This window comes from Melanerpes formicivorus, unplaced genomic scaffold, assembly GCF_026170545.1.
Source record: "Melanerpes formicivorus ecotype bairdi unplaced genomic scaffold, bMelFor1.0.p_v2 SCAF_5, whole genome shotgun sequence".
NCBI lineage: Eukaryota > Metazoa > Chordata > Aves > Piciformes > Picidae > Melanerpes > Melanerpes formicivorus.
Window position 1 is genome coordinate 35,708,134 of NW_027142357.1, and position 14,268 is coordinate 35,722,401.

The following is a 14,268-nucleotide window of genomic DNA, read 5'->3' on the forward strand; positions in this document are numbered from 1 at the left end:
CTTACTCTTTTTGTTAACTCTGTTTTCCTCAGAATGATCCAAGGGAAGATCAAGAGGTGTTAAAATATTTTTGATGTTCCTCCATGTTTTGAAGCATGAACCAAATCTTCCTGTTTAGCAAACAATACTAGCGATAATTTTTCATTTCCAGGCTGCTGACAATTTGATGCTGAATTGCGTGTAAAGAAAAGGAGCTTGGGGTTACAGAGAGAGCAGTTTCAAATTTCACAGGACTCCTGCAGTGCTTGGTGCAATCAGTATGGTAGTTTCAGATGTTAATCAAATACAGATAGTGGGTAACCAGTGGAATAAGTTTCTTGCAGTTATTACTTGATTTCAGGCTAAAAAAAAAATCTTTGCTTTAGTGTAATACCAGGTTAGAGGAGTCCAATCAGAAAATCTTAGTGACACAAATTCTGACTTCATTGTTGACACCTGAACTCTTAAAATAGAGGAAATGTAATCAAAATCAAGTATTTGCAGTGAAATGAATGAAGTCTCTGAATGTGGCTGTTCTCTTCTGCTGTCAACCCTGAAGTTCTATTTTGTTCTTTCCTGTTCTTTGGTTGATGTTGCTAATGCTCTGTAATCTGAGACCTGCATACCTGAAACTTACTGAAATATTTGGCTGCTTTAGTCCTGTTTTGTTTTTTTTTTTTTTTGTACATTTGTGGATGCAACTTCTCCTTTCTTAACTGTTACAGCAAGACAACCTAGGATCGCAGTTCAGCCATATGAGTCTTGCCCGCCAGCCACCTGCCGATCCAGCTGAACCCCATACTGCTATGTTCCAGTCCACTGTTGTTCTTCAGCCTCCACAGCAGTCTGGTTATATCATCGCAGCTGCTCCACCTCCACCACCCTCTGGCCAACCGGTTTCTGCTCCAGGCTATTCAACATCTAGCCACCCTGTCAACCAGCAAGTCCTCCAGCAGCAGGGATACATGCAGCAAACTGTACCACAGGTACAATGGCTCTGTTTCCATTCTCCTACAAGCACTGATCATGCCACTCTATAATGAGTATTTTACATGGTGTGGGGTCCTCCTTCACTTGCAGCTGTGTGACCATTCATTTTGGGGCTGGGGTGTTTTTTCTGGCTTATGTGCTTCGGAATGAATGACTTCTGTTTACTTGAGCAATAATCACCTAGGTGATTATTTATCTGTAGCTGGTAAAACTTACATTCTGCATAGTTTTCTTGTGGTTCAGATGTGGTTAAAATGTGGTTAAGCACTGGAACAGGCTGCCCAGAGAAGTGATGGAATCACTTCCCTGTAATGGATGTGACAGAATTGCACATTCAAAAAATGTGTAGGTCTGACACTTAGAGACATGTTTTAGTGGGGTACTTGGCACGGTTAGGTTAACAGACTCAATCTTGGAGGTCTTTTCTAACTTAGAATAGAATAGAATAAACCAGGTTGGAAGAGACCTTCAAGATCATCACGTCCAACCTATCATCCAACACCACCCAACCAACTAAACTATGCAACCAAGCACCCTGTCAAGTCTCCTCCTGAACACCTCCAGCGATGGCAACTCCACCACCTCCCCAGGCAGCCCATTCCAATGGGCAATCACTCTCTGTGTAAAACTTCCTCCTGACTGCCAGCCTGAACCTCCTCTGGCGCAGCTTGAGACTATGTCCTCTTGTTCTGGTACTGGCTGCTTGGGAGAAGAGACCAACCTCTGCCTGTCTACAACTCCCCTTCAGGTAGTTGTAGACAGCAGTAAAGTCACCCCTGAGTCTCCTCCAGGCTAAGCAACCCCAGCTCTCTCAACCTCTCCTCACAGGGCTTGTGTTCCAAGCCCCTCACCAACTTTGTTGCCCTTCTCTGGACATGCTCCAGCAAGTCAACCTCCTTCCTAAACTGAGGGGCCCAGAACTGGACACAGTACTAGCGGTGTGGCCTAACCAGTGCAGTCTTCTATGATTCTGTGTCTTTGTAGACATAGGGAATTGTCAGTTCTATTGTAAAAGTAAAATAAATTTTCCCTTAAATAGGGAATCTATGTAGTATATGTATTTTTTGGTTGCTAAACTGTGCAACATTTGTTGCACCTTCTAGTAAATTTTTGCATATTTCTTTTATCAGGTGATGATTTTTGCATTTAGATGTCTGTCTTTTATAGATGTGCAGGTAGTAAGTCTCTTTAATTGTTGTTGGTTTTTAGATGCCAGCTTGTTACTGTACCCCCAGTCAGTACTCTCACTCCAATCCGCAGTACCGACCTGTGTCTGTCCATTACAACACACAGCAAAACCAAGCATTGGCACAGCCCGGACAGCAGACAGGTTTGTTGAACTCTTATCATTCCATTAGAGAACTTTGGGTGTGGTTTCTCCTGGTTTTGCTTTTTAAACCTTTGCTGTCAATTTTCAAAGAAAATAGGTGTTCAAGCTATGTGATAAAGAGTGTAACCAACCTAAGGTGGAAACATTGAGTCAGCTGTTCATGGAATGTTTGATTTGAGCCATTACTGTGAGTGCCTTGTGCTGTTACTTCAGTTGTAGGATATTTTTATTTTATTGCTTTTCAGAATTCAGAACTGAATAATTTTAAAAACTTGTAATTTAGTTACTAATTTTTTAGTAACTTGCAAAGTAAAATTAATTAGTACCTTTAAATGATGTCACTATGCAGAGCTGTACCTTAACTGAAAGGTTATGCTTTCATGCCGTGTCATGAAGAGAGTCCTGTGCAGGAGATACTGTTTTAGTTTGTCCTTCTGTCTTATGATTAAAGGTATCTGGGTATTGAACAGAATATTTAATGAGTCTTAACTGGTTAGAATTAGTTCTCTGTTCCTCCTGTTTTTAGGAAAGGCATTTCAGCTGTGTCTGAGTTATACTTCTACGAGTGTTGTCAAGCTGTATTTCTGTCGCTTTTCTTTCCTCTTGTCTTTTCTCCCTACAAATTTTAACTACAGCTTCCATTTTTCTAATCATCTGTACTTTAAAAATATTGTTATGACTTCTTCAGTAAGATTTGGGTTCCTGGAGCAAATTTACTTCTGAGTAATATCTTAACTCTCAGTTACAACTTTCAGAAGTATCTCATGATATTTGGAGGCAGAGATCCCTAAATCAGGGAATTAGTTGGCTGTGTCAGATGTGATTTTTCCTTTGTGCTTCTTTCAGGAAGAAAGATTTTATAATTTTTTAATTCCTCTGCCCACTCCCAGCTATGTGCTGCTGTACAGAAGTAGGATGAAAAAGCAGCTTTTACAAATATTAACTGGATTTATTTATAGCTGTTCTAGGAAGTGGGCTGTAAGAGGCATGCTTCCCTCTTCTGCAGTTCTTCTAGGAAGTACTCTGGTAGCAGCAACAGTTGAGGTGGTTTGGGGCTTAGTTCACAGATTTACATGGGATTATTTGATTGGAGAATGATCAAGATGTGATGCCCACTTATGGTAGAGTAGTTAGATCATTTTAAAATCTGGGGGGTACTTGCTTACTGCATAACAGAGCACCACTTGTCACTCCTCCTTACTGTATGTTTACATTTTTTTAAAGAAAACATATACCTGTTTTTGCAACCTGTTTTATCCACTGCTGTTAAAGATGTGTTATCCAACTGTATCACACAACCTGCTTTCCTTCCTCAGAATTTTTAATACCTAGGCTACTTAATAGCACAAAACCTGGGGCTCCGCTGGGGTGACTTCCCTGTTTATGGGGACAGCACATGTGAGTAGCACAGATAGTTTAAAGTGGAGAGCCCGGTGTATATATGTGTAGCAAACAAAACAATCTGAGTTTGAAAGCATGGGGTGATGGATGCAAAGGGAGGAGTCGGGTGCTACTGGGTAAGTAAGTTGCTTTCTCGTATGTTTTCATATCTTTACCTTTTGAGTAAATTTCACTGCTTGTAATGTGAGTAGGGTAAAAAGCAGCAGCAGCTAAAATCTCCCTCTGTGTTCCTAGAACAAACAAAATAAGCAAGCTGTGAAGGTTGTTACTTTTCCGTGCTTCATGCTCTGACATCAGGGATCCCATTTAAGTAATGAAGGGGTGCTCCAGTCAGTAATTCCATTCAATCCCATTTGGTTACTTGGTGTTGACTAATGGTAGCAGTATTTTACTATCAACTGTGTAATTAGTGTTTAACTCAGTCTCCGAACTGCTGCCTTACCATGACACATTAGAGGAGCATTCTAGAGACGGAAGGCTCCCCATCGTGTTTTCTCTTCTGAAAGCTGCTCATAAGGTGGTGTGCATTGCAATTATCTCTCTGGAGATTTATTTTAAGCTATAAATCTTTGTATCAAGTTGCCACACAGCTACATCTGAAGTGGTTGATGCCTATTAGCTGTGTCTGGTTTTGAGACCAAAGGCAGTGTCATACTTGGCTAATACAGCAATGTGTCTGGGCAAAAGTAAGAATTAACACATTGTGTATTATAGTAAAAGCCATGGGGTGTATTCATTTTAGAAAGTGGTTACTAACTATGAAATAACTTTCCAAACATAAACTTAGACAAAAGATGACAGCTGCTGAAAGCACGGCAACCGAAGCCACTTTGGGCTTAATATTGCAGAGTGGTCTGACTTTATTTATGAGCTGTTGGATTCGGGGCCGTAACACTGTCTGAGAGGTTTACATTTCTCACAGTGAACCGGTCTCTTTTTCAGCTGCTTCCTGGCTTCCTTTTTAAAGGGGTTTCAGGTGAAATATTTGGGGGGTTCACTTTTATTAAAAATGCTTTGGTTGCCCAAAAGATACTGTAAGAAAAGGTGTTTCTAACTGCCATGATAATGAGCACCCAGAGACCATGAGACCCACAGCTTGATTAAAAGTCTTGTCTGAATTACAACTGCTGTTGTTCAGCTGATGTTCAGCTAGCTTCTGCTTCACAGTGGCCAGGGTTAATAGCTATAGATGTAATCAAGCTATGCTCATAGCTTGTTAACCAAATGATTGTACTTGCTTTTCTTTACTTGAATAAGGGCAGTTTCTCATTTTCAGTGTGCTGTTCACAAAATGTATTTCCATATTCTGCAAGTTAACTTATTAACAGTGATTTCTTTTGAATTATGTAAATATTAAGTGTGTTGCTTCTTTTTTTGTCTGTGTGGGGGTTTTTATTCACTTTTTCAGAGTGTTTCTGTATAGTGAGACAATCTGCTGCGGCAGGTGTGGGTTTTCTGCTGAGTGCTCCATTTCTGTCAGACCACTCTCTATGCAGAGGTGAAACTGTGAAGCTAAAAATAGAGCATTCTTTGGAACGCTGTGGGGAACCTTCTTGGCAGTCAATCTGTATTGTTCCAGCTGCTCTCTGCTTGCAAAATTGATCATGTCTGTCTCTGGAAGTGCCAGAAAAAGCTGAGAAATATTCACAGCTACATTGCAGTTTCTGGGAAGTGAGGAGTTTAGATGGCAGCTGTATGGATTGGATCTGTCCTACACCACAGCTTCTCATTCTGCTGCCTTTTAGGTGCCGTAGGTCATTTTGTATCAAAGTACAATTAAGCATTTTGTTTATTCTGGGTATGAGATGGATTTCTGTGCACACTTCAAACTTCAAAGTTACTTAAAAATCTAATTATTAATCATAATTCAGGCATGTCTTGTTCCAAAGTTTTTGGTTAGTGCTCTGAAAATATTTAGTGTTGTGTATTTCTGATTACTAGTGCTCTTGGATTTAACAAACTGAATCTTCTCCCTTTAATTTTCTGAAGCAGTATTTTGTTACAATAAAAGTCTTTTTTAGCCTTCATTGTCACAATTTCTATAGAGACAACCTGCTGAGACTGCAGTAATGTTCATTGTACCTTACACGTGTGTGATGAATGAATGTTGGTGGAGTTTGCTTATCAAAAAAGTGTTTTGTGTTAACTGGATAATTTCAGAACAGACCATGCAGTATTTTAAACAACAATTCCAAGTGAGTTTTTGCAGCTGTATCTGCCTTATTATAGTCCCATACCAAGGCAGGGAGCATGGGGAATGACAAGGTCAGTAGAATGTGAATGCACAGACTCTTCTTGCTGTCAGTGCATCTTGACAAGCCCAAGTTTGTTATTCTGGAGCAGTAACTGGCTTGTCTCAGACACACTGAGAGTTACGGGTTTTTGCTGCTGTGGTAAGTAGTGTGTACCTACCTGTGCAACAGAGTTTGACAAAGAACTGCATTTGTGTTCTGCATGTGTTTTGGTCATGGTAGCAGTTACCTATTACATGCTTCTAAAAAGAAAAATTCAAAAGAAAGTGGGAGTTAAAGTTGGACTTAATAAATGCACAGACTTCCTGGTGCAGTCTGGGGGGGTTCAGGCCATTTTTGAAAGGCAGCAGTTTAAGCAATAATGAATTGTTGCAGAGATACTACAGGCTGATAAATGTGAACATTTTTTAATTGATTTTTATTTCCAAGACAACTTTTGACTATAAAATGTCTTCCACTGCATTCAAACATAGATTTACCTGGAAGATTGTTTGCAGTTCCTTTTTGTTTTTTTTTTTTAGCATTGCAGGTTTCAGTGGAAATTGCCCTTTTAAAAAAGATTTGCATACATGCATTACACAAATTTTCTTGAAGTGTGATTCAGTTTTGAATCGCAGCCAAGATGCCCTCAGCCCTAGGGCACCTGAGGTACTAGTAGAGTTTAGCATAACTAGAATTTCAAAACTAAAGTACCTAGAATGGCTTTGTTCATAATAATAGACAGTTAACTACTTTTGATATTTATCTGGCATGCTTTGTTCTAGTGCTTTCAGCTTTCACCTATCAAATCAAGGTGTTAATGCATGTAACCCACTTAGTGTGTAAATAAATATGGCAAGCATGTGACAGCAGCATTGCAAATAGTATGTAAAGTATCTTATGCTGTATCCAAGTGAATAGATCTGCTAATTTTAATGTTGGCTTCTTCTGATATGCATGATACGTTCGACTCTGAAGTTGCCAGATTTAGAAAGCCATTGGAAAATGCTACACGTACATTTTCACATAGGCAACTGTGTATAAAACATGTTCATTATTTCAAAGTAAAACTTAAATGTATCATTTCAGGTTACCAGGTTTTGCCCAACCAGCAGCAAAACTACCAGGGTTTAGTTGGACTTCAGCAGCCTCAGAGTCAAAATCTAGTCAGTGGCCAACACAACAATGTTGGGAATCAAATTCAAGGTGTGATTGTTCCATATCCTTCAGTGCCATCTTATCAGGTGGGTAGTGCACTCAAAACTTGCCAATCACTCTTGTGTGTCAGTGATCTTAATTCTTAATTTTTTAAATGTTATTATTAATTGCATTACTTTGTAAATGGCAGAAAGCTGCACACAGATGTTGAAGGTGAGGTAGGGGACAGAAATTATCAAAATAAAAACAAACAAACAAACAAAACCCCAAACACCAACACAAACCAAACATAACAAAACACACACAAAAAGCCCCCCACAACTGAGATGAGAAGAAAATCTGTCACAAGTGTATAAATTCTAGTCCCATTGAAAGGCAAGTGCTGTGTTAATTGTGATTCAGAGGATGAGAGACACAAAGTTTGAGATTTCCCTTACTACAACCTTGCTTTCTATTGTAGAGAAAATCTCTTTTGTTAATTGATGGAGTCCCTCAGAACCACCATTGCCAGTTTGGGGGAAGATAAAAAGTGGGGTTTTAAATAAAGCACTGTTGCCTCAACAACTATTATCACTAGTCTTCTGGATTTAGAGAACTCCAGAAAATCTTTCAGCTTCTGTTTGGGTTTTTCAAAAGTTCTTACACAAGATAGGTGAAGGTCAGGAAGCAGAAAGAAACATTGTCCTCAGAAGCAAGTCTTAATGTGTTCTCAATTTTAGGTTTCGGTGCCTCAAGGTTCCCAAGCAGTGCCCCAGCAGACATATCAACAGCCTGTTATCATTCCCAGTCAGTCAAATCAAGGGTTGCCCACCACAGGAATGCCAGTTTACTACAGTGTCATTCCATCAGGTCAACAGAATAATTTAAGGTGAGTTTAACAGTAACTCGATTTCTCAGCAGCCAGGCTTAATTGCCTTGTAATAACTGACAGGATCCGCTATAGTACTGCATATAATAAAATGTATTTTAAAGGCAGGCTTACAGAAAATTTTGTACCTGCTTTTGCTCTTAGGCAGCTAACTAAAACAACCAGTACTGCTTTAACTGGGATGTACTTGTTAGACTGGAAAACATTGTTCCCCTATCACTTCCAGCAATACTTTACTACAGTTCTAAATCTGAAGATTGCTGCATTCCTTTCCTTACAGAGTGTTTTCAGTAGCAGTGCCTTTTTGCAGTGACATTTAAGATGACTATCCATATTCACTGGTTTTCTCAAAGATACTACTTGAATAAGGCATAGAGAAAAGTGTTTGAATCCCAGGAAAAAAAAAGAATCAATCTTCCTTCTGTTCTTAGAGCTTTTTCTGGAAGGAGCTTAGCTCACTGAGGCTGTGTGGCTAACAAGGCCTGCTGGCACAAAGCTGGCTATGAAACAAGTATAGGAACTTTTTCCTGTGCTTGGCTTTTGTTTGATAAATAACTTTTTGTGAGCCTACCTTGGTAACAGCAAATTGGCCTACATACAGAGACCTCTGTGTCTGCAGTTGTGCCCCCACTACAGTTCAAGGGTTTGTGACAAAGCAGATAGGCAGATACCTAAAAGAATTCATTAGGATTAATGCTTGTTACAAATTTGTCTCTCTGTTTTTTTGAAGTTACAAATGTGCATTATTTAGAAATACCTTGGTTGCAGCTTTCAAACCAGCAGTAATGTCCTTTTGTGAGTGCAGAGACTTAAATAGCATTTGTGTCATTGCTGCAGAGCATCTGCTAGAATACGAATTCCTCTTCTTTGTGTCTGAAGGTTCTTTTTATCCTTTTCATCTGTAGTTATATTTGAGGTTCAGTGAAATCATAGGTAGACATAATCCCAGACATTTTTGAAGTAAGTTTTGTTGCTTGATCTTTTGCATCATTTAGAATGCCCCTCTCTTTTGAACAGGGAAACATTTGTCAAGAATTCAGAGCAGAATAGCAACTAATGACAGCATCTTGCTTTTATCACAAGAGTTACATTGCAGCACTTTGACAAGGTCAGCAGAATACTGTTCTGCAGGAACTGAATAGTCTCACACCTGCAGGTCACTGCTGAAAACTATAATCACTAGACAGATGAGAAGCTGTGTCAGAGCACACATCCCGTGCAGATACAAATCCATATGGTTCAGTTTTCACTGAGGTTTGTCTGCTGTAATGGAAGGGAATCTTTAAATTAAAATTATATAGCTGAACGATGGGACAAAGGATGGAACAAACCCCTTCTGACAACATAGGTAAAAATGGGAACTCCAACAGGAGTACTTTTTTTTTTCTACCATTTGAAATATTTTAATTTTTTTAACCCACATTCCCCTTGGAATGTTTCTCTGTTAGTGCAGGAATGAAGTACAGGACTTTTAAGCACCATTCTGATTATGGTCCACCAATCTGCTGTTCTACCTCTGGCAGTATGAAGTTAGTGGTTTGACTTGCCTGTGTCTGTTACTCATATGCTTTTTCCCCTGGGTGCCCTGAAAAATACATGGCATAAATAAATCTGTCCATTTTCCCTACATATTCCAAACAGAAGAAAGATAGTTATGTCTTTGAGTCATCTTTCTTTCCCCACAGCCTGTTTGTAAGGCCAGGGAAAGGCAATCATCTCTTTAAGCCGTGTTACTGCACACTGAAGCAGAGGTGCGCTTGACTGTTGTGCTGCATGAGCTGGCTTGGCTGCATGGGGCCAGTCTCCAGCCGAGGGGCTGCATCTGAGAGCCTCAGGGCAGGTTCTGTGGTGATAGTTTAACTCAGACCTAATTCAGGTTAATTGGGCAAGACAACAAATACGGGTTTTTTTATTCTACATACCTTTATGTCTACACAGCACTATTGATACAAAAACAGCTTATCAAAATAGATCAATTAGTACAGCTTCTTAATGTATGTGGGGCATAGCTTTTGCCTAAAAGAGATGTGAAACTTCAGTCTTCTGAAGAATGAGTAGATTTGGGGCAAGTCAGAATATTATTGATCTTTAATTTAAAAATAATCAGTGATTTGCAGACTGTGTATATAGCAAGTACATGATTGTAGAGAAATAAGTGTAGCATAAGTGCCTGTTAGTCATGTTCTTTTTTTATTACTATTTTTACAGTTCATCAGTAGGATATTTGCAGCCTCCTGGATCCGAGCAGATACAGTTTCCTAGAACGTCATCACCATGCAACTCACAGCAGCTTCAAGGACAGCAGTGTGCAGGTTGGGGGCATGATGTTTTTATTGAAAGACTTCAAAAATACTTTGCTGTTAACTGTGCTGGGTGAATGAATATTTGCTGCTAAGGCTTTGATTTACAGTTAACTACTGTATTGTATGTCCTGTGTTCCATTTCTGAAGTTATATTGGAGGCAGTTTAACTTGACGTCTCAATTTGTTTATCATCGACAGCTCTAAAGTTGCTTTCTTAGAACTTAGTAATGGGCATCGTAATACCTTCTACATCTGTGTGTGAGTTGAGACAGATATGAGAACTATACTTTGTCAGCAGTAACTTTCATCTGTTCCTGAATAGCTACAAGGATGAAAATGTTAAGATTTGCATTTACATTTGATAAAATCATCAAGGTACATTCTGGAAACAAGCTCTTCTACACAGGATTTCACTACTTCTAGATTTCAATTAATGGAGTGAAGAGTAGCACTCAGGAGTTTGAGAAGAGGGTGAAAACTGTTAAGACTTCTGTTTATAGAGGAAAGGTAGCTTTTTTTGACTACTGAAAAGCCTAAAGGAAATGCTGTAAAGCTATGTGAGGTGTTTTGGTTTTGTTTTTATGGCAGCCTTATTTACTGCTTTTACTTTCATAGTTTATAGCAACCATTCAAGTCAGAAGCCATCACCTTCTACATTATTGCCACCTTCATCAAAGTCAAAGCCACAACAGGCTGCTTCCATTGTGCACTACAGCATAGTGTCTCCACCCTCATCATGTAAAAGTTCGCCCACTGCTCTTTCCATCATGCAGCCAATAAAAGGTACATTTTATTGGGATTTTCATCTATGCCATTCTGTCTAGAAATCTTTATCACCCTGGTTTTGTGGTTCACTGCAACTTGAGTGCCACATCTGCAAATGCTTTTTTGTGATTCTTCATATGAGCTGCTGTTTCTATAACTTAGTTTAATGGTAACTTGGAACTTAACTGAAACAATAACCAACTTCATGGGGCAGCCTGGAGGCAGCCTTCAGCAGGTAAGCATCACTCATCATCTGTGCAGAAGCACTGAAATCAGGTTTGGAATGCTTTAATCTGCAAAATATTAGGGCAGTTTTTAGAAGATGTATAAATAGCAGTCTTGATGACATGTGAAGGCAGTGGTGACCCAGAGCTTGTCCCATCCATGAAATGTTTTTCATTGTTAATATCCAAACACTTGAACTCTGAATTTGTAATTGTAAAATTGATGGACTGGTCAGGACATGAAGAGCATTAGGGTTTGGCCTCCAAACAAAGGGTTCCCGAGCAATCCTGTGATCATGGCAGTGCTGTCTTTATTTTACCAATAGGAAATTTGATACAGCAGAGACTTGCCTGGCCAAAAAGGAATAATCTCCTGTACTGCTGTCTCAGTATTTTGCAAGCAAGCAACAGATTAAACAACTCCAGGTCAATGACCTAGATTCCACTAGAACTGAGGTGTTCCACACAAACATTTATCTTGTAAGATATTTTTGGAGCATATTTATTAGTCAATAGTTAATGTGCAGTTACACGGGGAGATAGCTGAATTAGCAGTGGGCAATAGTTCATGGGCAGGCTTTGTTTCTGTTTTGCTTCATGTTTATTTGGCTTTAATTCTGGAAGCCTCATTTCAGGATATCTAAAACTTGGCTTGCACTAGTTGTTTGTTCTACCTTCCTAATTTGTCCCGGAAGTGCTAGTTTAAGGCAGTTTTGAAGGCCTGGTTCAAGCCTCTTAAATTGTAGTTTAAACAAGTTTGGGGGAGGGGAGCCTTCTGTGATGCAGAGAGGGAATAAAGGCAGGCATGCTTTTCAGTAAGTGATACTGAAATATATCAAGGCTGCTGAGGTAAGCACAGTGGGGACAAATGCACAAAAGCAGTGGAGTTGTGGTTCTTTTACTTTGAAAAAGTTAGAGTACCAGACTGCAAACCTGGAAAGACATTCAAGGATTTTGCCAGGATTTCTCTTCTCGTGGGTTTTGACTAGTAATAAAGTGTCTGCAAGCTGATTTACATGTTCTATGACACTTTGTCATTCTGTCTTTCATTTGCTGAAATGATGTGGAACTAGGAGTAGCAGAAAGATCAATCTTTTCTGGATGTACAGAAAAAGTTTAAGATTGCATTTTCATTAGCTTTTTCTGATGGTGACACTTTCCAAATGGAGCTGTGGATGTTTTTGAAAGACAAGCCTGTTTCTGTTGGGTGTTAAATTCCCTCAGAACAGAGAGCAGTCAAAAGAGTGTGCTAGTGCTGCAGAATCAAATACTGTAATGTTCTGGAACAATAAGATGTATGTAAGTGTCACTTATTTGTATGCACAAAATATTCAAATGAAACGTCACCGTGTGTAACATGTAGCGTATACCTTTGAAGCTTGTCTGGTACATTTCAGATGCACATATAACAATGTGAGCTTATGGCTTTACCACTTGGAAACTTTTGGGTTATGTATTGATCTGATTATGTTACAGCCAGCCATAAACAGTTATATTTTATTTTGCTGTGCAACAACATTGAAATATTCACAATGTGGCTCTTACAGGGAAAGAGCAGGGACCGAAATCCATATCCTCTGCTAAAGTTGACCAGATATCTGATGCTTCCCTTTCAATCTGCAGCACATGGTTAGAACTTTTTGCCATTAAAAGTAAAGATGTGAAAATGTTGCTAATATTTCCGCTGGATTTATAAATATCAATGTAGAGAATATGGCAGAATACAGTTTACAAAGACCAATACTGTTTTAATATTATGAGTTGGTTATCCTAAACTGTCCTATCCAGTCTGTTTCTTTTTTCTGTGGAGCCTGGGGTTGAGAAAACAGTAGCCCATTTCAAAAGATAGAAGACTAATGCATTTTATAATCTGGATCCGACTGCTACTAACTGATGCTATGACGCAGATAGTACATGGAGAAGATTGCAGATTTCATCTTTAAAGGTGGATGATTAAATTATGTTCAAACCACGGCTTCTGAGAAATGCTGTAAACAGTGGGTAGAGCAGGTAAACAGGACGTTATCTCAATTACAGAGCCAGGTCAGAGGGGGAAGACAGCTTCTCTCCAGGGCAGCCTCTTGTTGCAGCTCCTCATGCTAGACCTTGCAGAACAGTGTTGGCTGTTTAGCTGTTCTCCCCTGACTTTGGTGTTTCTGTAGCTATCACAGTAGCCAAGTGGTATGGGATGTGGGGGTCAATTTGCAGTCTCTGACAGAAGAACATTCCTGTATAGAACTTGTAAACAAGGGTAACTTTGCCTCTGGCTAAAGGTTGATTCCAGGTCTTTATGATGTATACTATCACATCAGAGAAAATCTGTGTCGCTATTGCTGTGTGTATTACTAACTAGGTAGCTTCTGGTTTTAAATTAAGCCTATTTTTGCTTAATATCACATGTTCTGCACATTGCTCTGGCAGTAACCACAATGAATGTTGAATACTTTCAGCTACTCCTACAAAGAATGATTTCTTTCAAAAATAGTCTCAAGAATGAGCTTTAGTGGTTTTACACTAATTCTAGGAGCTTCCTCTCTCTAGTTAACTATTGCCCATTTACCTGGTAATGAAAATGTACAGCAGTAACTGCTCTATCTCTTTCTCTAGAATTCAGCAGCTTATTTAGCAAAACATTAATTATTTCCATTTTTTCAATTATTGTCCTTTATATCTCTTCTGCTAAAATGACAATTGATGAAATGTATGATGAGCTAACTGCATTCTCTGATTTTGTCTTGTAGCAGTAGCACCACCACCAGGTGGAGGAGTAGTAATGATGCAGCTAAACATACCCAACAGCCCTCAGCCTCGGAACCATTCACCTCCACAGTGGAAACAGAATAAATATTACTGTGATCATCAAAGGGGGCAGAAGTCCACAGAACTTAGCACTTTAGACAGTGCTGCACAGGTACGAGGCTTTTGGTTCATTCTCCAGGATGATTTAAAATTGACGTAAATTACATCTTTGCATGAAAGACCTTCTTGGGGAATAAAAATCTTTTCTAAATAATACTTA

The 14,268-nt window shown here is 39.2% G+C and overlaps 1 protein-coding gene across 11 annotated transcripts in view; it reads left to right on the top strand.

Annotated features, from left to right (window-relative positions):
- Positions 1-14,268, top strand: part of R3HDM1 (R3H domain containing 1) — a 51,849-nt gene that overhangs the window by 32,885 nt on the left and 4,696 nt on the right. For 9 of the 11 annotated variants that reach the window (XM_068139137.1, XM_068139140.1, XM_068139144.1 and 6 more), the window contains 7 exons: positions 705-965; positions 2,179-2,299; positions 7,021-7,175; positions 7,809-7,957; positions 10,166-10,269; positions 10,876-11,043; positions 13,991-14,160. In XM_068139137.1, the coding sequence (XP_067995238.1) occupies positions 705-965; positions 2,179-2,299; positions 7,021-7,175; positions 7,809-7,957; positions 10,166-10,269; positions 10,876-11,043; positions 13,991-14,160 (1,128 nt within the window). The remainder of the gene's footprint in view (positions 1-704; positions 966-2,178; positions 2,300-7,020; positions 7,176-7,808; positions 7,958-10,165; positions 10,270-10,875; positions 11,044-13,990; positions 14,161-14,268) is intronic. The other 2 variants (XM_068139143.1, XM_068139146.1) reach the window with 1 other exon arrangement.